Source organism: Hetaerina americana, unplaced genomic scaffold (assembly GCF_022747635.1).
Source record: "Hetaerina americana unplaced genomic scaffold, ioHetAmer1.1.p SCAF_2, whole genome shotgun sequence".
NCBI classification, from domain to species: domain Eukaryota; kingdom Metazoa; phylum Arthropoda; class Insecta; order Odonata; family Calopterygidae; genus Hetaerina; species Hetaerina americana.
This window is the reverse complement of record NW_027286763.1, coordinates 54,181,483-54,207,015: the sequence shown is the minus strand read 5'-3', so window position 1 is coordinate 54,207,015 and position 25,533 is coordinate 54,181,483. Positions and strand designations below refer to the sequence as shown.

At 38.4% G+C, this 25,533-nt stretch overlaps 1 protein-coding gene across 1 annotated transcript in view; it reads right to left on the bottom strand.

Moving 5' to 3' along the window:
* The window catches only part of LOC139688102 (vitelline membrane-like protein), a 43,581-nt gene extending 21,280 nt beyond the window's left edge, over window positions 1–22,301 (bottom strand). The window contains exons 1-2 of the mRNA XM_071585528.1: window positions 22,206–22,301; window positions 18,299–18,807 (exon numbers count right to left, since the gene is read on the bottom strand). Of these exons, the coding sequence (XP_071441629.1) occupies window positions 18,299–18,807; window positions 22,206–22,301 (605 nt within the window). The remainder of the gene's footprint in view (window positions 1–18,298; window positions 18,808–22,205) is intronic.
* Window positions 22,302–25,533: the final 3,232 nt, after the last annotated feature.

Below are 25,533 nucleotides of genomic sequence, written 5' to 3'. Positions count from 1 at the left end.
TAATTCTCAAAGGGAATTTAGTTCTCTAAAAATATTTGCTCTGTTGTTTGTGTGGCCGTTCCGCTTCTTTCAACAAAGGTGTTGTATCACCGGCTGCGAGAGGGCATTGGGGTAATAGCAGTGTTGAAAGACCTAGGCGTTGGGATTAAATCAGGTCGCAGCATTAGCGTTGAAACTTCGCTCCTTGATAATGATGATAACATTTGAATTTCAGCGATTCGAGCTTGGTTTATCTCCAGAAACACGCTCACTCCATGCAAGGGAGAGCAGAGACTCAGGGATAATTGGCTGATACAGGGTTCGTCCGGAAAATAAGTGTACTGAGCTCAGGAAAAAAAAATGATTACACTTTTACATATCTTAAGCTAATATTCCTCAAAATAGGACCCTTGTGAGTCGATACACTTGTTCCAGCGGCGTTCCCATTCCTGGAACGCTCCCGCGAAGGCATCATCGGGAACCTCTCGAAGACTCGTCGTCGACCTCTTCTCTGCCCTCCACGAACATCTTGTGCCACCGAAAGATCATGTTTCTGGACATGGCTGACTCCCCGTAAGCCTGGTTAATCATACCGACAGTTTCGGTAGACGATTTCCCAAGCTTTACCGCAAATTTGATGGAATAACGCTGCTCCAAAAACTTCGGCATCGCGTTCCGTGACGTGGGTCGAGCGTGGAGGTTCGCGTTAACAGAGCTCCTCACTACACCACAGCTCAGAGCCGACTGCCTTTTTCAGCGTCGCTTGCCAACATACCCCCCTCCAATCGCAGCCCGTCAGAGCGGTGCTGGGCGCGCCTGGAGCGGCGCGCCCAGCCCAGGAGTCAGTACACTTATTTTCCGGACGAACCCTGTACTTAAGTCGAGGGATCGAGTTTGAATGGGGAATTTTATAAAATGCCTCTCAAAGACAACGACTTGAGAGTCAATAAAATTTTTGTCAGAAGCAAATCTTTCCCTCCAGTAAGAGCTCCTTCGGGGAAACTTTCATATTTTCTCACGGTGAGAAATTTCACACCAATTCAATTAAGGCGTGAGCCAGCTCCCTATGGACAAGACATGTTCATGAGCAATATTTGTGAAGAATAAACATCTATTACGCTCAAGTAGTTGGTTGTGTGAGATCTCAGGCTCCCGGACTCTTTGGCACCGTAAACGCTATTCAGGAAAGGTTACCGGACAACACAACATTCACGCTCGAAGTGAGATTGGAGTGTGCGACCTTCGGGTCAGCATTTAAACGTGTTTCCCTGCTGATTAATCGGGTCAGAACACTCACTCTCGTAGTAATGCTGACGCATACACCAAGCAACTACTCAAACAGATGCAAGTTTTGCCATCAAAATCAAACTCTTCCTCTTGAAAACGGGTGTGGTTGGTATTTTAGAGATAAGGTGTGATGTAGCTTTTTTTGCGATCCCACGATGTGTTGTGAAGGTGAGAAATCTATGTTTGTGTTTTATTTTAAACAGGATGTGCTGGCAGAACGCTTGCACTCCATGATTTCTGCCGAGTGCTAATATTATAAAAGTTTTAAACTTCTTTCACTGTCAGGTATCTTGAATAGATATCCTCCAAGTTATAAAATACCCCGGTACCATATCTTGAACAATTCGGATATTTCCTCGTTATGATCTCGGAATCTTCCACAATGTGTATGTAAACAATTATTCTAGACCTTCGATAATGATTACATTCTTCAAGTAACCTTCATTTCGTCTTTCTAAACCAGCATCTCTGACAAAATTCATGTGCCGAAATTTGGTCACGAAGGTAGTTCAGAAATTTACTCTAAGTTTCTGAAATAATAATGAAAATACCTTCGGACGCGACTCAACGGACTTATTAACTCTAACCTCACCTTAACCTAGTAAACAATCCATTTTCATAAATACATTAACCTTTCTTTCATCAACCAATTAAATCTCTTCTGTGATACCATCCACACCATGCCCTAAACCCTCTTCATGCCATTCTGTTCCTTCCTGCATATATATCACTTTATACCTTGACCTGGGCACCTTAATCATCCATTTTCGAATAGAAAAATCTTTGAAGGAGAAAAAGCTTCGAGACAGTCAACCCTGCTCCTATTTTTATATCCTATTCTAATTACAATGTTGAGGGGAAATGAGGTGATGAAGACAGTAATAGAAGGGAAAGTTCTGCGTAAGCAAGGAAGTAAAGGGATAGTTATTTTTTTATTAAATTAAGGGAGGTAGAAAGTATGCAGAGTTAAAAAGAACAAGTTATTTTAATATGTAGTTTGGGGTCAAAGAATATTTTGTATCATGTTAGTTAGAGCTTGGGAGTACCGAAGTGTGTAGTCCAGGATCAAAGAAAAACTTACCCTTATCTAGTAGACTACTACTAATAATATTTGAAATAACTTTATTCCTGCCAAATTATTCGCCGTAGATATTCCTATGATGTTAATAATACGTTCTGACCCCATACTGTTTTTATCGCTCGTTTGTGGCCTCATCAAAATTGTTCCAAGTGATTATCGAATGTTTATCATTACAGTGTAGAATAAATTGCATAGGCAACTTGTCTAACTTTTGTCGTGTCATAGTAAATATTATACATGGATGGATTACTTCGGTGGCTTTTGCCTGGACCTCCTAAACCGAAAGCAAGGGTTTATCCGAGGAAGTCTATCAAACTAATATCATGATTAATACCTGATGATGTGGATCGTTTCGTTGGGATACTGGTTCTTCGTCACACATACTTCTACAAATGGCATTACCCATTTCTCAGAATGGCATTTAACCACCGACCCGTACCTGCGCCAATCACCCACTTTTCTTAAAAAACGTTTAAATGACCTCACTTTCCGGCCACCTGCGGACATAAATCCACGAAAGAAAAATTTTAAAATTATTAGATCCAAGGTCACTTTCTCAGGTTTTCTTAACAGGTGGACTGCTTCAGCCATCGGAAATTTTATCCATTCCCCATCCTCTATTTTTATATAGATAAAACGTAACTATAAGATATTAATGGCACATTTAAACGGATAACTTATGTGTATTCTGATTTTTATTCATGTATATATGTATATATATATATATATAGAGAGAGAGAGAGATATATATACATACATATGCATACATATATATATATATATATAGTACATGTATATATATACATATATATATATATATATATATATATATATATATATATGTATATACACATATATACATTCATGTAAACAATTTTATTTATATAAATTGTGATGGAAAAGAAACTTAAGTAAAGAGCGGATATTGAACAGTATTTTGATTTTTTGGAAGCCAAAAAGTATGTTCTCAGCTCCACTTTGGTGAAATAATTTTTAATAATTTGCGATACAGATGAACCCGTGACGTGGTGTATAAATTAGAAGAAAATTTACGCACAACGGCCCGCGTAATAACTATTGCAAATCTATGTTTTAAACGCGCATTCAGAATGTTTACCTTAATTATAAATTTAAATAAAAATTAATTTTAAATCTAGATAAAATTAAAGGAGTTAAAAAACTGCCTGGAGCTATGCGCATGTATGTATGAGCCCCAACAGATTGGTACAATTTTACGAGCCTTGGGAATATTTCGGGGCCACACATACGGACCTACGAAGAGTGCCGCAAGTTAAAAACCCCTGACTTTCAGGAAGGAGGCTGATGGAGAGCTGGATTGAAAACGCGAGCTAGCTAGGGAGGGAGGGAATGAGAGAGGTAGAGGTTAGGAGAGCGAATCGGTTGCGCAACACACGAGCGGATGAATAATCTCACCACCACGAGCCAGTGGAACAAGTCTTCCGCCTACTCTCTCGAAGAATGATTCGCGCCCCCCTTGTTTCATCAAACTCCTGCCCACCCCCCTCCCCACACACTCTTCCGCCCATCAAACCCGTCTCTTGATATCCCCCCCCCCGCACTCCTGTCTCCCTCCTCACATCGCCCAGCCGCCACACCCTCAGGGGGGCGGGGGGCGGCGCTAGCCCCCGTGGACTTCCCCCTCCGGCGAGAGCACCCCCCCTTTTGTCGGTCGTCCGAAGAAAAGACCCGTCCAAACCTCCTTCAAACTCCTCTCCCTCTCTCTCGCTCTCTTTCAGTCCGCTTACTGCAGCGCGAGGAGGCAGACCCGTGCAAAAGACACTCTCGCACAGAAGAAACACACGCGCGGCGGCTTACCACCTGAAAACCACTTTCTCCGCTGAAATGGCAGACGTTGAGTGTCCGCGCCGCTCCATTGGGGTTGTGTGCGGAGGGGGGGGGAGGGCAGATTTTCAAATGCGGTGGGGTAGGGCGGGGTTGGCGGAGGACGGACGCGGTGAGGCCGTGGGAGGAGGGCGGAGGGGGATGGGGAATAGCGGCGGCGTGGGGGAGGGGGGTGAGGCGTGTTTTCCACGTAACGACCACGCGTGTCCTCGCTTCGGGCTGCCTTGAGAGGTGTATCCGCCTGCTAGGAGGGTCGATGGTCACGCCTCACTCTTCCCCGTGTGTCTCTCTCTACCTCCCCCTCCCGTTCCGTCCGCTCCTCGATCACCCCCGCTTTTCAATCCAACCTCCCACCCCTTCGTCTCTCGCGCTCTCTGCCTTCACCCCGAGTGAACCCAATTCACGCCCACGTAATGGCTCCAGCGGTCGCGATAGCATGATCGTGTGCCATTTCGTCCGCTGAAGCTATTACCGGGTAATGCTTTAAAAAAAAAGACGTGCGACCGAATGGACGGGCCAAGTGAGATTTTCCGCGGGACGGCGTGAGAAAGGGTGGTCCTTTGTAGCACTCGAAGAACCCTTGTCTTTTAAAATGCCGGCTCCTCATCGCGGTTATTCAATTTGTGGTTTCGTTTAGATCTCAAAATCTATTATCTCATCCTCTCAGTGGTTAGCGTAATTTTTTTAGGATGCCTGGTCAATAAATTGGGCTGGTTTATTGGGAGGAGGACATTTTGTGGCGGTTTTGCCCACAGTTTTATGGAAGTCATCACTGGGATTTAACAAAATACCATTTTGGCGGCGGACTTTGAAGTCGTCGATGGTCATAATTTCTTAGCATAAAAGAATAGGAAAACTATTTCTCCAAGAGGCCACGGTTTACCGGCTTCCGTTGTGGTCTGTGAGACGAAAACCCTAGCTCGGTTCTTATTAGGTTCGTGATTATATTTGTTACTTCGTATGAAATCTTCTTGATACATCACGATGGAAGATCACGAATTTTTCGGAAATGGCCGTTAGCTTTTTGATCTACGACATCTTTTGGTTTGATACCTATTCTTCACTCTGAATTTCACACTTCATTTTCTACACTTGATCTTCCACTGCCCCATATACTATCTATGAGAATGATAGTGGTAACGGAGACCGTTTTACTGGAGCGCTTAGCACCGAATATCAACTGACGCGAGCTTTATCTGGGCCTGAACCATCCTGATATCAACGTTTCTTAGCTTGTATTAATACGTATAGCGCCTTTTCACCTTTTAAATATTTCGAAAATGATTAACGACCAAGTGTTCCTTTTCTCTACCCAATTTTTAATGTAATTCTACAAGGGATTACTTGGGAAGTACTTTTGAAATATACAGGAGCATGATGACGATTTAATGGGTAGAATAATTAACGAAGTGGTTTTTAAGAACAAACGAATACAAATAAGTTGGACAAATAAGTGCAGTGGAAACTCTGGAAAGAAGTCGTATCACATTATTAGACACATTGGACTGATGACGACAGTCGCAGAATTGGTGAATGGAGATAAATAAAAGGATAACATCCTGTATGAGATATGTAGACGAAAAAGTATGTTACAGTGGTCAAAGAAAAAAAATTATAACTTCAACTGGTTAACCGAAAGAAGAATATAGTGGAGAGCAGCGTCTATTCAATTTAATCATTAATGACCAGTGGCAATAATATGTTCTATTTTAATATAATTTCGCCCGTTTTCAAATGATACACGGTGATAATTTGACCATCCTTGTTCATTGTGTACGTGTGAATGAATACCAATAAAACGGCAGCTATCATGTGCTTCAAACATTTCTGAACATATTTTCATTTCCCAATAATCCGGTGTTTTCATATTATTAATTTAAGTCATAATTGCTGAAAAGATTAATTTTTTGTTTTGCCGACCCTCTTACCTACTCCATAGATTTTTATTTGAAACGCTAAGTGTGATAGAAATCATCAACCACTATATAACATCATTGGGATTTGAACATGTGATTTTCCGGTTATCCGGCAAGCGGGTCTCTTGCCAGGTAAACCCGCCCCCCCCCCACATAAATGGGTGTAAGTGATTTCAACTGTCGAGATCCTCAGAACAATAGCTTGTTACAAAATTTCAATGTTGGCCCATATTTTCAGAAATATAATTTTTCTTGTGCATACAGCGTAGGCAGTCTTAGATTTTGCGAGCATGATTCACGCCCACTATTTTTAATTTTCTTTTCCTTGCTTTTTTATTCGCCTTTTTCCTTAGAGAAAGAAAATATGGGAGGTTAAAGTGTTAATGCGAAAACTTTTTATGCTGTCTAGCCCTCTCAACCACGAGAGGTAATAAATATGGTGGATTATTACCGTCTGGGTCAAAAATATATTTTCAGTTTCACGTGAATCCCCGTCCTCTCTGAAGGTCTCGTTTAGCACGCATTATATTTAGGAGATGAGCTGCGTTGTTATTCACACTGGAGATCGTAAGGTATGATATCATTGCTGGTAAGACCTTTTAGTGCTGGGAAACTTAGTGATATTATAAATCAGTGGTGGGGCTAGCAGTACCACAAAAAGGACCAATGCAGAAAGTGGTACCTGCGATAAAAGAAGTGCGAAAAATGTTTGATAACTTGGAAATTGACCCCCACTTGAACGTTTGCAAGTAACAATGATTACACGTGGTGTTTCATGACGTTGAAATTAAAGTGCTCTTTTGCCTAATATTTCAAGTTAATAGGGCATATCCTTTTTCCTAATAGAAACTGTAAGAAAATGGCACTGTTAGAAAACCTTGAGGAAGTCAAGAGTATATTTAAGATACGATTTCAATGTACAAAGTAACACCGAAAAATTATAGTCACGGACTATATCATTGTACGCTATCGTAAAATATTTTGTAATATTATTTTATTTTAGAAATCAGAAGTGTATTTTATTTATCACTGTATATTATTATTGCAATTTAAAAAACAGAATTAACAGTCTCTGTTTTATCATCAATAAAAAATACCAGTGATTATTATATTCACGGAGTCATTACCCAGTTTAACATCATTGCAGCATGAATAAACATTTTATTGCGAAAATCAATTATAGTACAATCTGTTTGACGGCAAAATTTCTAAATTCAAGAAGTATAAATAACTGTAAAATACGTGAATTATACTATACTATATATTCTAATTTAGTTTTCGTCATCAATGAAAAGGTTGATCAGTGTTGTACATAAAAATATTGCTTCCTCCTTATACTAAGTTTGATCCTCTTTTCTAACCCTCGTTTCCCCATGAACTGGTGTTATTCCCTTAAACGAAACATTTTACCTGACTTTTACGTGGTAATGGATGTGTAATTATGGAGACGATAAAATATAGCACCTACTCCTGTACCACTATATTTTTCTCCAAATTTGGAATAAAATGAAAAATTTACGCTATTATAATTTAAAGTAACTGTAGAAAACGCACTTGACTTAATTTATTGGAGGATAGCCCCGCTTAATTAAATAAAATATTATATCTGAAAAGGAGAAATATCTCCAATCGTAGTAGTTCTTGAATTTAACCCTGAAATACCACTATTCCGAGTGAAAACAAGATGCGCTAATTTACGATACGGGAGAAATATTAGAATGTTCAAGGCCGGCACGCTGCCGGTCCTGCTTATCGCCGGTTGAATCGGAGGTGTTTCCCTCCGAAATACGGAATCAAGTCGGATTTAGCAATGTGTCTGGTAGGAAAGGGACCATAGCAAGGATCAAAGGAAAAGTATGCGCGCAAGAATGAATGCCGTAGCGGGAAAAGTCCTAGGAAGGACAAGTCTTTCAGGGCGGGGGAGTATGGTGTTGAGATATCGAAGGAAATAGTATGGAAGGTTGGTGAAGGAAGTAGCAGTTGGTGTATACTGTATCCCACGATGCATCGAGTGTTGCTCTCGTTCCTTCTTGTGGGCAATAAGAATGTCAATACATTACACAATGGGCTGTGAGGAAACAATCTATTACTGCCTCCACACTCGTAAACGCCCAGGCCAAGGAGAATCCTACTTCTCGTTCTCCGAAGGAGAATTTCGCCCCGACCCACTCTGTGTCGAGGGAGCAAAAGGTACTGATATACATCCGTAATACCCCACCTTTAATATACATCACTGCAGTCACGACTTACGATGGCAGATATCTTAGCCGCAGAGCAACGGTTATGCGGCTCGTGAGAGAATTCTCAATACTTTCTCGTAGGGAAGAAACCCCATGCTGCAGTCGATTCGTAATTGTTTTTTGTATCATAGGTAAAATAAAAGTAAATACTAAAAAAAATAAACCCCAGTGCGAGTGTGGGACGAAGTGAAGTAACCATTCCACTTTTTTCCAGATCACTGCTTACGCATGGTTTCCTTCGTATCTCATTTTCAACGTAGTTGCGGGACTCGAAAGTTTTCGATTAAAGTCAAAGGCCTTAGAGAATTAAATTTGCTGGAACATGCCTGAGTGCTTACGATAAAATTGGAATTAAGATTTTCTTTCTGGGTTTGGCTAATTAGAGGATCAGGCTATTTTTTTTACATTCATAATTGGATATAAATTTACTGATCATTTAACTTATTGGTCCCATTCAGAATAGTAATTGATATAATTACAGTTTGATTTGATGACATGGTTTTGTAAGTGAATAAAAAACAACTGAACTTAAATATCTTTGTTGTGGGACAATAATATTTTTCATTCACAAAATTCAAAATTGATTGTTTTCCTGCATTATAGATTAACTAGTGATGAGTTATTGTTTCCAATAAATCAATAACTCATATATTTAATTTGAAAATGTTACCTTACGCAATACGAAAAGTTGGCATGCGCTTGTGATTCCTGGTTACCTGTGGAATTTCCGTAATTGGAGTTTAAAAATTATCAGTTAATCACCGACTACCCTCCCTTTTCCTGTATTTTTATTTATTTGTATTCCTGGTCCTACGTATCATATTTTTGAGAGAAATATTTGTAAATATAAATATTTTATGAAGGTGTGACTGGTTCATTGATATAAAAGACTAAATAACTTGAAATATTTTATTTAATACAAAAATTAACAAAATACGCTATAATTACCTGTACTAATAACCACCTTTTGGAAATGTTCGGCATAAATTGACTTATAATGACTTATGGTTGCAATAGAGGAAAGTCTATGCCCAAATGATACGACTCCACTAGTGGTGTTCTACAGGAACATCTTGGAAGTTAATAAAATAAAATGAAAATGAAATTAATTATATGATGCAATAAAGGATTGCATATTCTTTTATCTTATTGAATATGTTTGATTTCTTAATTGCATTCTTTACAAATAATTATCCAATTGCAAGTAATTAATACTGTTGGCAAGATTTTATAATAGTCTTTTCAGAACATATCACGGATCACTTTAATGATAAGAATTTTAATGGAATTACCTACAGCAACGGTTTTCCTTTTCTTTATTTCATTTAATGTACTTCATATCCGTTGAGAAAAAAATTGCTAGTTATTTAGTAAAAATTATTATTTATTATCAAATAGCTAGTTATATTTAAGTTGATTTTTTTTACCCTGAAATTTTCCAATCCAACTGAAATTTGACATTTCACCCTTGAAATCTTTGGTCATTCATCTTAGCAATTACCCTGAATTTGCAACTCTATTTTAAAAATAACTCATATATATATATATATCTATAAGAAATTATAAAATTTAAAGTTCACCTAAGCTTTTCGCTATTAAGAATCATTCTTGAGCGTCTTTGGAACCCGAAATGACGTCCCTGCCAGCCAGTTGTGCTGCCAGCAATATGTCTGATAAATCAGAGTTTGATCGAAGTAAGTTTCAAAATTCCTGGCACGGTGAATTATTCATGTCTTCATGTCGCAATTTCTCAATGACATACGTACTCAAGAGTGTACTCCTTCCCTCCTCTTGTGTTACCCGAATTCCCGTTGCTTCCTGACCCACGAACCTCTGTGGCATTCATCCTTCATTTTGATCGTCACGGTCGATGTTTTTTTGACGTGGGATTTCTTTCCTGTTATTTCACTTCCGTGCACTTTTAGACCCTCACTAAACAGATTTATTCTTTTTCTGTTTTTTTTGCGAAACAATGGGTATCTATGTTTTCGGAGGAGGTGAACATTCTTTGATAGCCTTTTATTTTGCGCCAACTTGTCACTTCCTTTTTAACTCCAAATATTGTGTTATCACGCGAACAAATATCATCTCCATCGCTTCATGTGGACGGAGCCTCTTAAATTGAGAAATAATTTCCTTGGGAATGGTAGATAATGTGCTTATTCTCTTTAAATAAATCTTTCCAGAGAACTGCCTATCCTTTAGAAACTATTTCTAACTAGAGCATTCTATAGCCTCTCACGTTCCGCTTAATCATTACTGATTCGAGTCTTGTATTTTAGTTTGTGAAAAATTCTCTTAGCCTTACAGGTGCGGGTTATAACCATAACTTGCTAATTTAGAATGCCTGCGTTCTATTTAAGGTTTATTTTTTTTAACAGGTCGGTATGTTTCTACTGGACTGATATAATTTGTTGAATTTGAAATGCCGAATGGTGTTTTAATCTTTTTACAGTTCTCGCTAATATTTCTTAAGTTGTTGCATTTTTATTAAAAACGGTTAAACATAAGTGAAGAGCATGATATCCGACATAATATTAATTTTACGTCCAATGTTGTATGTTATAAATAAAGAGTTTGGATTTTTGGGTACATCTGCTATTATTTTCCTGAGCTTCATTGATTATTTCGTTCACTCTAATGAAACAAGTCTAAGTATCGTAGTGTTTTACACCTTCCTGTCAAGGGGTGACTTATCCATAATGAGGTTTTCCATTAACACAAGGAATTCAACGGACGGAATCATTAATGGGAATTAATACTCTCGTATATAGTGGTATTGTTCTTCCTGGAGTACATCATATTTAATTGCCGGCATTTATCGTTTTCGTGGATCAGTATTAATTAAAAATATTTTGTTTTAAAATAGAAGAACTTATAGGATAGATTTTAGACGTTTTTCATTGAGTATTTCTAATCATAATGGACGATTGGGATTGGCTAATTATTGGCCAATTATTATATTCATACTTTTTTCAAGTGTCTTAGAAAGAGAATATAAATATAGTGAGGGAGTAATCACCAATAGACTATCAATGGAGGATTAATAAATGTCAACTCTCCAAGTTGTCCTGTAGCCTTTAAACGTTTTCATTCCCTCGTTGTTTATTGCGCTGACTTCTTCCATTACTTGATTCTTGTGATTCATCCTTGACTTTCCTCTCTAATTCTACCCTCCTATAATCACTTGAATTTTGCCCTTAAGTAAGGTTTGGTGCTTTATGATATGTTGAATTGGTATTTCTCATGACTCTAAGGGTCCTTCATGGATGTCTCTGTTTAAATCTTCGAAGTACTCCTTAATTTGTCTACCTGACGATTGATTTAATTTTCATCATTGTTCGGTAGCACCACATTTTGATTATCTATACATTTACGTTGGCCAGAGTTAAAAATTAATAGGGTTATAAAATATTTTTATCTCATCTGTTCAGATATCGCAGTCGACTAGTGCTTGAACTCTCTGCTGATTGAAGCACGGTGTTTCCTAGGCATATATCTAATTACTTTGGTTTACTGGATACGCTTAAAGCAAAGGCGTTTTTCGATTACATATTCATGGATTAATACAATTTACAGTTTCGAAAACCACGTTAATGATTTATTATTTTAAAAGATTACACCTTTATTATTCCATTTAAAATCAGTACCGGAAATCAACCCAATTAACGTTCCGATTGTCTTTTTTGTGAAATGTTTGCAGTTTCTGCAATCAATGCTCTTTGTAACAGCTACCAATTTTGTAACAGGTGTTACAAAGTAGCTACAGACCGAGAAAGTGTAAAGATTGGCGAATAAAGGGAAAGCCATTTTAAAATGGTGACCTAAACACGCAACTGTTCTAGCGCTTCCTACTACTGCTTTAATTACGAATTATGATTGGGAAAGAGATTTTTTCTCTCAATTGTTTTGACAAATCCGTTTATCTTAGCAAGTTACTATGTTCTCGGTGTTCAATATAAATAACAGACAATTAGTCAAGGTTAGAGTCGCACGATTAATAATTTTCCAGGAGGTTAAACGAAATGCAACCTTAGAGGAATGAGGGGTGATCCACCTATTTACGCTCAAACCCCGATAATATGGGTTTTAATGGATCGGACCACATTTCGTTAATTTCATTTTATTCTCGAAGTAAATGCATCTATGTGAACGAGGCTTGTTTAAGTAAAGGCCCGGTTGATACGAAATATTTAGAACTATGTTCTTTAAACTTCATTCACAGCGTATCAATAAAAATGTGGCACTCTTTGTGTTCCTTGCTATCAGTTATACAAATTCCATCAATTGTGTTAACATGTTGCTCGTGTTAGAAATATTGACAAAATTATTTCATTTGAATTGAAAGAATATGGCATCTGAGGGGTTCCAATTTGTGGAGAACCTAAATGTTCTTATTAGGGGTTAGGTTGAAGAAGGGACTATGTAGTCTCAGTCTCGCCCCAATGAAGACATTAATTTATTATTCTTCCAAACGGATGTTTTTTTTGTTGAAGGTGTTGGATGTGTTTCAAAGTAATTTTTGGGATACAGACTGTGGTAATTATAAGATTTCATTACATGCGGAGATAATTTAAAAGGAAATACGTTGATAAACATTGGCCTTTAACACTGCGCTGGTTTCCTTGCGGTCCAGGGTAGACTTTGGCGAACACTGACCCACCTAATAGTGGCACTTTTACGAAAGCTATGTTTGCCGCAGCCTGGATGGTAACTGGGATATTTATTGCCATTTTAGTTGGATTTACTTTTATAATAAAAATAATGTGTTCTACCGCAGGTTAATAAATTAACGTTAACGATTTCGTTGTCTACTTTTAATTGTATCTGTTTAAATATTTGCGTGTATCATGATGACGGAATTCAAATAGGAATATTTGGTTCATTTGTTTGATCATATCAAGTTGGCTGCCTTGTAAGCCAAAAACCGAAACAAAGTGAAACGAAATGCGCTTTGATTTCAATTAACGCGGTGAAATGTCGTCGCCCATTAAAGAATTCTAGAGGGCAGTTAAGTCTTGATCTGCCACATAACTGTTAGCAGGCGTGTTAGGTGATTTATTTGCAGTACTTGAGCTTTCTTTGAATTTCATCATTTCTATCGTCAACGATATCGTTTCTCCAATCTAGAATGGTGCTGAAACCGCAGCGTTTTTCTAGGTATGGGAACTGTGCTTATTTTCCGGCGTGTAATTGTCAAGCTATCGAATATTTTCAATGAAGAATTTGAACCATTTCAGAGAATGTGATTCGAAAAGTTGGCCGAGCGGGAGTAGGGGTTACTCGTATTGAAGTTATGATGTATGGCTGGTATGTTGTTATTTTAATCTGGATGTGGAGGCTTCAAAATTTGAAAACGGAGTGATAGATAACGCAGGTCATTTTAATTATTTCGTGGAGATGTACCGGCTTTATTACCTTAAATAGGTGAGTTAACAGCCTTTGATAGATTGTTGTGTTACTCAGAGAAGGGATATATTTGCAGTACCTATTTTTAGCTGATATGAAGGCAAATAATCTAGTTGGTATTCTTTTTTCTCTATACAGGTTAGTTATCTTATAAATATGTAAAAAAGGTTACTGAATAGTAACTAGTTTGGGTAAAAGTCATGACAAATGTTGATGGGAAAAGAATGAATTGCTAATTAATTGATGATATTATGGGGTTTAATGTGTTCCTAGTTTTATGCCCTCTATTTAAAAATGTGCACATCCCAATTCCTTGGTTTTCATAATTTCATAATAACGGTCAAATCTCAAATTCAAGCTACAGGCCTGTAAATAGCAAATATAAATTATCTACTGTAAATATAATGAAAATGCCTTGTCACAATGGGAGCAAGTACCTCTTACCTTTTGGCCATTTCGGAAGAATCCTCAATTGACATTAAAATCACGAACTTTCCAGGTCACTTTATATTTTCAAAGGATTTTCTGGTATTTCGCAGTTTACAACCAAGATGCAAAATTGTAAGTCACAAATTAATACGCATCTCCTGTTCATAGACTTCTCCTCTCCGTTGCTAATTATGGTGTTCTTTAACCCCCTACTATACATCATGATAAGGTGACTCGTGGGGACTTTTGTGTAAATACCGATACATGTCTTCACGTCTCCCTCCACCCGGTTGATGGCATACATGTCTCTGGGATCGAGGTGATGTAAATAAAGTAGTCATTTCACTCAGTTTTACATTAGGTAACTGGAGTGGCGTATGATTTGTGGTAATCTTCCTCTCCCGGACTCTCCGCTGGCCATTTTACTTATTTTCTCGCGTGTTGTCCCTGTTGTGGTTCAACATCCCATCACTTTTCCCCGATTATTCCACGCACTCACGCGGTGTACTCCACTGACATTAGGATAGCAATTGGCTTTTACGTAAGTGCAGTATAGTCAATGGCTTATGCGAAGGGACGTTCGTTGAAATCTCTTTTTAGATTTTCAATAGGTTGTGAAGATAATATTTTTTTAGTAGATCCATTTTATTTGACAATATTTGCTCATTAATACTTGCAAATTAGACCAATGAAAGTCGACGGACGTGACTTAAAAACTGATTTTGGCCAATAGCTGGCTCTTGAGAACGGCAGTTGGTTTCCCTTGTTTGGAAAACAAAATAAATATCGAAAAATTGCTGTTTTAAATATTATACAAGGAATCGTGAATCTCCTTGACGAGTTTAAAATATCTATATCTCCCTTGATTTCTATTCTGGTCCAATAAGGTTGGAAGTTTGTTGGCTGAAATTTTCAAATTTGCGTGATATTTTTCCTCTCGTCGTTCTAGTTCCTCCGTTTCCCGCTATGAAAGCCGCTGTTCGTTAGCGTTACCGCCAGGTATTCGGTCGAGGCGCGCTCCCGGGATTGAATCGAAACCTCGACAAGAGATTTGACTCAAATAAAAGGTAGATTTTAGTACAGGCGTGGATAAAAGTATTCCATAATATAAGCTCAGAAAATAATTCTACCTATTTCTAATTTTAGCTGTCTTCCATTATTGATAACTGCATTACTTCTAAACCGCCTTTTTTGAACCGCTTTTCTTACTGGCTTACAATGACCACTGTAAGGCCTGGAGAAAGCTTGATGTTCACTTTATTGTTGCGATAAATTATTCCTGTGCCTTGTGCCTTATCCCGAACTTCTTTCGGCATCAGTCCTTTGTTAAATAGGTACTAACTTGGAAATTATCATACTTGTAAATTAAAGCTAATATTATTATGACATTCTACTGTTTAAAGTAGGTTTTGGATGAACACAGACTCTACAACAGTATATTGATTCATTTATTTGCTTATCTTGACAAACCAAACTGACAGCCGATACTGCAACTAACTCTTCTTCAATTGCGCATACTTCCTTATACCCTTCATACCGTCCAGCATGACTGTCCTAGTCCTACCACTTTCTTGCTTACCTAATGTTCTCTCGTCAACATCCCATCGCCAATAAAAACGCCCTGTATTTGTCTTTCCTGCCTTCTTTGCATTTTTCCCAAAAATCTCTCCAACAGTACCTATCACTACTTAGTTTGTTTTCCTCTCTGTTCATTTCATCGTTTTCATCCTCCTCCTCCTCACCGCATTTTTAAAAGCCTCAAATCCACGCCTGGCACCTTGCTTCGACAACCATGTGTCCTTGCCATGTAAAACTGCGCTCCATATCGTAGTCTTTAACAAGCCTTTTCTTAATATCCTTAAGAAACGTCTCTTTCATCAATTCTCTTTTTTGGTGAAAACGTCTTTGTCTAACGTAATTCTTCTTATGTCTCTACTACATTGACTATTTTTAAGTAAATTGTTACACGTGCTCCAGTTTATGAACTCCTACTGTAATAATTAAATTACATTTTATCTTTCTCGAAAACTGCATATCTTTCTTTTTCCGTCCATGCTTTTCAAACGCATTGACACGCCTAATAAATTACACATATGAAATGGATTATTATGGCAAATGCTAATGCAATTTGCGTAATAAATATTATGTTCTCGACTTTGATCATGTAATATGAGAATAGTAGAGTTAAATACTAACCTTACTCATATATACTCAGATGACGAGGATAATACGAGGGTCATCCGGAAAGTAGTACCCGTTCGTGCCGCATGAAGTGCTGACGACGCGAGTAGCCGCTGGACGAGGTCAGATAGCTTCAGTGGCTTGTCTGCCTTCTCTGAGCCAAGTTGCGTGACGCTAGCATTGCCTGTGTTGTTTCTGTGATTGTTTACAATGTTTAAAAAAATTGAGAACGCCGCCAGTTGTGAAGTGAGGGCAGTGATTAAATTCCTCAATGCAAGAAACGTTCGCCCATGTGATATTCATCGCCAATTAAAGGAGGTGTATGGAGACAATGTAATGGACGAGTCGTCTGTTCGGCGGTGGTGTCGCAACTTCAACATGGGGAGGGGGAACACACACGACGATGAGCGTTCGGAGAGACCGTCTGTCATTACAGACCAACTGGTGAGCTCAGTTGACGAATTCGTGAGGAACGATCGGCGCGTCACAATTGATGACATCTGTGAGCATTTTCCCAATGTTTCTCGAACAATTGTTCATGAAATTGTTAAACACCATCTGCATTATGCAAAACTTTGTGCAAGATGGGTCCCTCGCGTATCTCAATGAGCTGGCGGCGAAGGACTATGCAGCAGGAATACAGAAACTTGTCACACGTTATGACAAATGCCTTAATTTGCTTGGAGATTATGTTGAGAAGTAGTTTAAAGTATCCTCTTTCAAATAAAATTTTTTATGTTTGTTAATATTTACTTTTGTGTCTTTATTTCACGAACGGGTACTACTTTCCGGATGACCCTCGTAGATAGCTGAATGCATTTCTGCTACTCTTCAAACGTTTCTGAAGGGAGGCTGCATTTACGAATAAGAAATCAGGAATTATAACTGCAGTACTCACTGTCACTCCAGTCACTAGTTCTCTTAAAGAGTATTAAGAATGTCTACTGAATAACTCTGAAAGTAAGTCTTTCTCATTGGGTTTGCTGAAGGAGTCAGCTTTTTTTTTCAGTTTTATGTTTTCCCGAATCCAAGTGCACAGCAGCAAGCTGGTGAACTCACCTTCAGCTTTGCACTCGGAGCGGAGTTTCTAGTCACCATAAAGAAATCATCTAATTTTCTAGTTTAAGCTCCATTTCATCTCTCCATATCTCGTATCTTTTCGCTCAGAGCTTGCATTGCCTCTGAAGTCCTTAAAATGAGTAGAAATCACGCATGATCGCATTCTTAACAACTTTCACGTGATGAAGGTCGGTATAAGCTGTAAGTTCATAAAAAATGAGGATAAAGTGGAAACGATCGTAAATGGTCGTTTTTTGAGATAATCAGCGTTTGAGACCTTGTTTTTGAATGTTAAATGCGTCACTGCCTTTTTTATTATGTATTTTAAAATAACTTATTTTTGTTATTTGAATCCACTTGATTATTGCCCTCGTAAAAATTAAATATCATAATTCAAGCTGATTCACTTTTTTGTGTTACTTGGGTTAGCCCTGTTATTTCCTCACTAATTCAGGGTGTAGAAATAGACTGGAACCTTTGCTTTGGATATTGGTATCCATTATAGTAGGACAGAATATATTTTTCTAATGATCATTTATTGGCTTACATACATAACCAATTGTAAATGACTCAATAACACAGTAATAATTACACTCACACATATAATGTTCACAACATGCTACACCACAGCGTGCTATTTTTAATGGCATTTAATAAAAAGAGATACGTGAAGGAGATGAGCACAAGTATTCCCAGTGAATTCTCTCGTTCTCTAAAGGGTGGAAGAATATCAAAGGCAGGATTCTCGCGCGCCGCGTCCACTGGCTGGCTGACGCGGGCCCGGCATCCTTTCGCCGGTCGCCCTGGTGACGGGGGAGCGAACTCAGCGCACGTACTTGGGGCCGTATCCCAGGCCGTAGCCGTAGCCACCGTAGCCGCCGTAGCCGATGGCGGAGGGCGCGGCGTATTGGAGGGCGTGCGGGGTGTAGGCCGCGGGCGCGGCGTAGGCCGCCAGTTTAGCGACCGCCGGTGCAGCGGCGTAGGGGTAGGCAGGGCCGGCGGCGTAGGGGAAGGCGGGGGCGGCGGCGTAAGTGACCGCTGCGGGTGCGGGGTAGGTGTAGGCGGGAGCCGTAGCGTAGGTAATGGCGGGCGCAGCGGCGTACTGCAAGGCTGGTGCAGCATACGCGAACTTAGAGACGGCTGCGGGTGCGGTTGTGTAGGCGATAGCGGGCGTGGCGACGGACAGTTTGCTGTAGGGGAACGGGGCGTTGGCATATGGGGCGGCGGCGTAGGGAGCGACGGCGGCGGGTGCGGTGTATCCTCCATAACCGAAACCGATGGCGCCCCTCTTCTCGTGGTTCTCCTTGTGGATGGGTTCCTCGACTCCCTGGGCAACGGTGGCCAGGGCCAGGACGATGCAAGCCTGGAGGGAAAAAGCATCATGAAATAAAAGCCGCAGCACCCAAACGATGCTTGATAGGTGAGGGTGAACTTATATCGTACGATACCCTTATAAATGGAATACGCACTTAGTGGAATACACACTTCTGAGCATGGGGCCAAGTCGCAGCCGAAATGTCCGAGCAGACCTCAGGTGAAGCTGAGTATGCCAAGAGTCGTATGCAAAAGGTTTATGCAAAGGTTTCCTTGATCTGAATCCGGGCCCTTTGGTCAGTAGCCCAATGCCCTAATTACAAAGCAGCTATTCTGTCATCACATATTTATCTGATGTGCTTTCTACGCATTCCAGATACTTCTTTTTTATAACCTGTGCATTTAATTTACTTCTAACAACATTGCTAGTTCTGGATGCAAGATTTTCCATTACCCTTCCCAAGAATTTTCAGGTAAATTAAATCGCTTTTTAGTTAATTACTGAGACGAATTCTTGGTTGTAAAAATAAATGGAATGGTTATTCAATTTAAGCAAATCATGTGGAAAAAATCACCTTTTTTTTGGCTACCAATGCTATTTCTATGTGATCATATGTGTGTGATCTTACGTAAACATTTTATTTGCAAAATAAAAGGATGTATGTTATACTATGTATATTGTTTGATGAGGAGCAAGCTAGGCGATAAAGTAGGATTTTTTATAGTTCAGGGTAACAATTAATGGAAGCAATTCTATTTACTGATTCCTATTCAAGTTCATAATTACTCATTACTTAACTACAGTACTAGTAATAGTCACGCTTTCATTAGATATACCTGCCCACTTTCATGTGTATATCCTTAGTTTTACAAAGCCATTGTCCAATTTAAAGGTGGATTTAACTTAATTTTCATGAAACATCTGAGGTACAAAATTGTTTCCTAAAGCCTTTAGGTAATTACCTATTCGTATTTTTGGGATCATAACATTTGTATACGTCGTTTTTACAAACTAAATACAGATGTTGGCATACTGAACGTTTTGAATATAAACTATAATACCAGCCTTACATTGTGAAGCGAAGCAAGTAAATGGCCCTTTGCCTCTGTGCTGACTTCTTAGATGCGCTTAAGTCCAAAGTAATGATGCGACGAAAAGCTAAATGGAATAAAAACTATCCACCATATCCATATCTACCCACCGAAAGTCTGATGAAATACTCATCTTTAACGTACCAAATTTTCTACTTGGTGAAGAGGAAAAGAATATAAAGGTCGTTGTTTTATCCTTGCTGACGGGACTCGGTACGAATAACGATTCTTTGAAAAGATTTGAATCTCTATTGGATTTCCTTGAGAAAGCTGAAACGAAACATCGAAGGAACGAGACTGGAGATACGAATTATACGGGTGCACCAATATGCTTTTTCAGTTTATTAATTTCCCCGAAAGCATTAATATGATGTATTAATCAGCACTCGATAACTCTCAATGCTCTCTTTTCAAACGATATTTATGGAGATCTGCGACATTTTAGGTAGATGGTGTTCTTTCACTTCAATTGGGAATTCCTCAATAATAGTGTCACATTTCCAAGTCTTGATTCATAGGCAATTTGTATTCTGTAATTTCAAATGTTGAAGTAGCCTGCAACAAAAATTGATATCCGGGATAAACGATTAGTGCTAATAATACCTTCGTATTTTACTTCACCGTTGTTTCGTCCTTGGCGTTCACATGGACTGTGAACCTGAAAATTATCCGTGACATTTCAACTAAAGCTATTAGAAAGAAGGCTTATTCTTTTGATCCCATTACGAACCGTAGGATGGCGAACGCTTTCATTGGTGTAATGCTGCGATGTCTCAGTCCAAGTGGGTGTAGTAAAATATAAATCAGACTATGAGTCACTACTAAAGTCGCGCTCCATAGCCCGTTCTCATTTTCCATGGAGTCTGGGTAAGTGCTCGCCAAAATGCGATATTTATTCAAAACGTAACATTTCTCATTGGGTGTGATAAACTTATATCATTCTTAACTTTAGCCTTTACCTGAAGTTGAAAAGCGTTTCGCCAGTATTTTCTAATCTGTCACAGAGTGTTGTCGACTGCCATTTCAGCGCTCGATACCATCTTGTACAGAAACAGTTCAGTTTGGTACTAGGTTATGAAAACAAACACATGAAGGCGGGTTAAAGGCATATTGGTAAATCCCGTTAATAAGCCAGCAAGAAGTAGATTATTTTAATTTGAACTGAAAATAGGATCCATGGGTGATTTATATGTGCATTACCGATTCCAAAACCAAAAACTTGACTTTTTAGTCAAACCTGTGAATGTGTCTCACCGAAGGTTCTCATGTAAGTCTAAGTAAGTTGGCTAGAACACGATTGAATTCATTTCTGACAAGTCTGCTTGCCTCTTGATTTCTTCTGATATGTCTCTGGTGGAATTTCTAACTCACCAAATTAAAAATTAACTATTGCCAACAATTTCTTGTGGTTTGGAGTGATATTTTTTCAGTACCTATAGATCTTTGTCACTTCCTAGCTCTGTTCCACTTTCCCCCATTTGAGACGAACACGATCGATGAACGAGTTCCTTTCCCATGCCAAGTTACTCAATTTCCGTGCAAAATTCATCGTTTGCTATATTGCAGCTCAGTTCTTGTCTTGGATCCGATACGATTTCCGTTTAGTTATGCCGAGTCATGCTATGTCACTAGAAAATGGCTTTCTGTTCATGGAACATCCATTGTGCCCCTTGCTTAGTTTCTCTACTCGTTCAAAAATTTGAAATATAAGTAACATATCAAATCACCGATAGAAAATTCTCGATTCTAAAGAAAAATTCCATAAAATATGTATGCTGAATAGTTTGAATTTTGTACATGCTGATAAGCTATTCTCTCAGAGTAGACATTAAACACAGTTCCCCAACATTATTTTACTGATGCTTAAATTTACCTTTTTCTGGAAATTTTCCTGTTTTATGTGCAATCAAAAATGCAAACGAGAAAAATTGTTTTTAAAGCTTGAAGGGAAGAATAATTCAGGTCTCGATCGTCTGAGGAGGCTTTGTCAAATAATATCCACCAAAATAAAATGAACAATCGTTAAACCCTAGAATATCTAGCCTCTCGATTTTTATATTGAGTTAATAAATACAAAATGTGATTTCTTATGAATTTAAAAAATGTAGTTTTCCTTTGTATATTTCTTATGAAGAAGCTGTAAAAGCTAGACTTTTTCCCGGTATCACTTGCAGAAATCTTGGATAAAATGGCAAAGAAGGAATAAAACTCGATAGAGAACTAAGCGATCGCGCTGAGAAAAAATAATTACCGAGCATTTAAAATTACCGAGTAAGCTGGTAATTGAGGGAAAATGTCGTTTTTTTTACTCACCAGTACTTTCATGATGAATCCTTATGAGTTCTCTGAGCAAACCGTGTGAGGACTGATGTCTCCGTGGAGTCCCCGCAGGGTTTTATATCCTTTGGCACTTTGGCCCACCTCACACCTCTTTCCTTGCCCCGAGGCCATCGCTTCTGCATACAAACCCACTCCCCCGCCGCCCCCCTCCTTTCTCAAACATCCAAAAAATCTTAAGACCCCCCAAAAACGAAAAGGGGTTGACGTGGTGGCGTTTTACCACTTCCCCTCGCTCACGACACGCCGTGACGCCCACGCCTCCTCCTTCCTGCCCTTACTCCTCTTTTCTCCCTTCCCTTTGTTTCCGCCCCTCTCACTTCCACGCCCTTCGAGTGTGAACCTCAAAATGCCATATTGCCCATCTAGGTCTCTTCCCGTCCCAAATCTAAGATCTTCTCGGGTGTCAAACGCAAATCCTTGTCCCTCACCCTTCCGGCCCGATCACCTCGGCGATCCCGTGTTCTTCTCACCCTCCTGCCCCGCACCTCGTCCCGTAAGATTTTTTCATTTCGAGTGCAGAGGACAACGTCTGGGTGAAAAGGGTTAAGCAGCTTATCGCAGTCGATCATTATCCTTTATTCCAGCCCTTGAATGGAATGCATGAATTCGACGAAGAAATCGTGGTATAAAATCAAAATCGTACGCGATTATTTGATAATTTCATGGAGCTCATGTTACACGGATCTGCATATTGTTCTAGTACGGAAAGAAAGTACATGGAGGCATCCTAAGCAGTGGGGTGCGATAATAGTGTTCAGCCGTGTGTGCCTCTATTTCCTACTTGTTCATTGTGCTTGGCATTTGGAAATGTACATTTTTCTCTCGGATTTTACGTTGCTGGATAGCATTAAAGTTTTTACTTCCGTTTTTTTCTCACTGGCATATGTTTTCTTTAAATTCTAATCGCAGAAAATATATATTCCAGGACCACGTGTGAAAAGATTATTTTTTGTGAAAAGTTGTTATTTCAATATGGAGCGAATGGGGAGTTATACTTGAAATAAATTGGATAAGTCTTATTTTGGGAAAACGCTTAAATTGTTAGTTGATCATTCGAAAATAATTATTTATATCTATAACTATCTGAGTTAAAAGTAAGAATATTACGTTGCTGTGAAGTAAAAATCCTAAAAAAAGTTGTGACCGCAGTTTGTGTCAATTTTTGCTGAAGTAACTGCATATACAGTATAACCAATAAAATAAGTAATAATCAAATAAAACGGAAACAAGTTGCTTAAATTTTATCTCTGGAATGTCGAAAATCATCTAAAGTTAACACTAAAATGGGAATCTCCATATTTGTAAATTTCGGCTATGTCTTGTAAATTACATCATCTAAGCTACTCCGTTAACATTCTATGTATGTAGTATGCGTCGATATTCCGTTGGACCCACTCTTTGTTACTATGTTCCATTTTGCATGTACGTACCGCATTACAATATTAACTTATAATGTGCTGTCATTGGCTTATTATTATGAGAAAAGACGCGGATTTGGACATTTTTTGTAGCTCGTAAGTTTTGGGCACGCAAAATACTTAGTAGAGCACTGATGAGTGATTAAAATCATTGGCACTATAAGAATATATGATTAATTATCATGAGTGATGAAAATTAGTTATCGTGAATCAACTTAAGTGTGATTAATTATTATGTTAAATTTGCCGTTGATTTTGATCTATATTTATAAATCAATAACACAAGTTTCTGTGAGAAAAAAGAAGGATTTACATAGTTAAAATTACAATTAATCACGTTGTCTAATGATGGTGAAATATCAACCCAATTTTACTTTGATACTCCTGGAAACTTATATTGAACCAAATGATTTATCTTATCATTGAAAGTTTTCTCTGGTATTTATTAGTGTATGCTTTTATTTTTGACTTTTCCTTGAACATATTTACACAATCGAAGATTTTTTTGCTCTTTTTAGGTACTCTTACTTTAAGTTGGAGATATTTGGACTTAGTATTTGTCCATTTACTTCATTTCTTATAATTTTACTCAAATATATATTTTTAGAAAGATGAACTCAAAAGAGTTTATAGCTCGCATTGGAGTTTCAGGAACAAGAAAACTATACCTGTTGAAAATATGTATGTATGACAGTTTGAATCAATTCACCGCTTCTGAAAAAACATGTAACTTGTGAGTTTCATGACACTGTTATAGTCAAATATATATAACTCAATCATCTCCCTGAGATCAACGTGACGACCCAGACTGTTCATTAGGGAAGCAAAACAAAAAATGCTTCAATAACGTGGAATTCCTTCTAAAAGTTTCACTTTTTTGTCCTGTGAGCAGTGGCTTCGTTCTATATTGTTTTTACCTGTATATTGTGGGAGCTGACTTATTAGATACCCTAGTTGAAGGAGATGATAAAGAAATCCATCTCATTATTCCCATAATCAGCTACAATATGACCTAACCCAAGCGTAATTATTCTGTTTTGCATTAGAGGAGTTGGACCTATATTATAAGGTGCAAGGCATTTGGAACAATAGCATCGAATATTAAATTATTAATGGAAATTTGGGTGTAAATACCCAAAAATTCTGAAATGTGAACTTGTGAACTGTGAACTCGGCGCTCTCGTTCACGTCCTCTCCGGTGTTTTGAAAGGTGAATATGGTTCAAGCTATCCCCTATTTTTCCCTTTAAAGCGTCTAGGAAACAGACAACGTACTCATAACTTGATATTCCTCATATTGCTTCCATGTAGGGGATTTAATAGGTCTGGTTTTCTTTGATGGCCTTATCGGGAAGTAAGATTAATATGAAACGGCGAAAAATCTGAATAAGAAAGAAATTTAGTGTTGAATAGACTTAGCAACCACGGATTCCTTTCCTACATCCATCACTTCCTAACTTAGTAACAGCAAGGATCAGAAATATTTTTTTTAATTGTCGTCGGGATTTGGAGTCCTTACTTGTCCACCCGTATTACTTTGAAAAAGGAAATACATCTTTCTTTTCTTGGAAGCCTGAATAACTTATTTGAATCGATCATTTTAATGAAGGTTATAAAATAAAACATTGAAAAAGAATTTGATGAGGTCCATGACTCAGTTTAATTTGAGAAACATCGAAGAAGTACAAGGGAAACTACACATTCAAAATTCACTGAGCCCAGGACGAACATACCATCCAATTTAAAATGGTCTTCGTGATAGGACTACCCCCTATGGAATTGTATTTCAAGAAATTTTTACCTTACTTCCAGTTGTAAAGCTATTTTTTTCATGACCAATAGTAATGCTATTAAATTTTGTGTATAGTTTTACATTTTCTTTTACTTCAAATTCACTGACTATCAAAATAAATCTCCGCGATACCT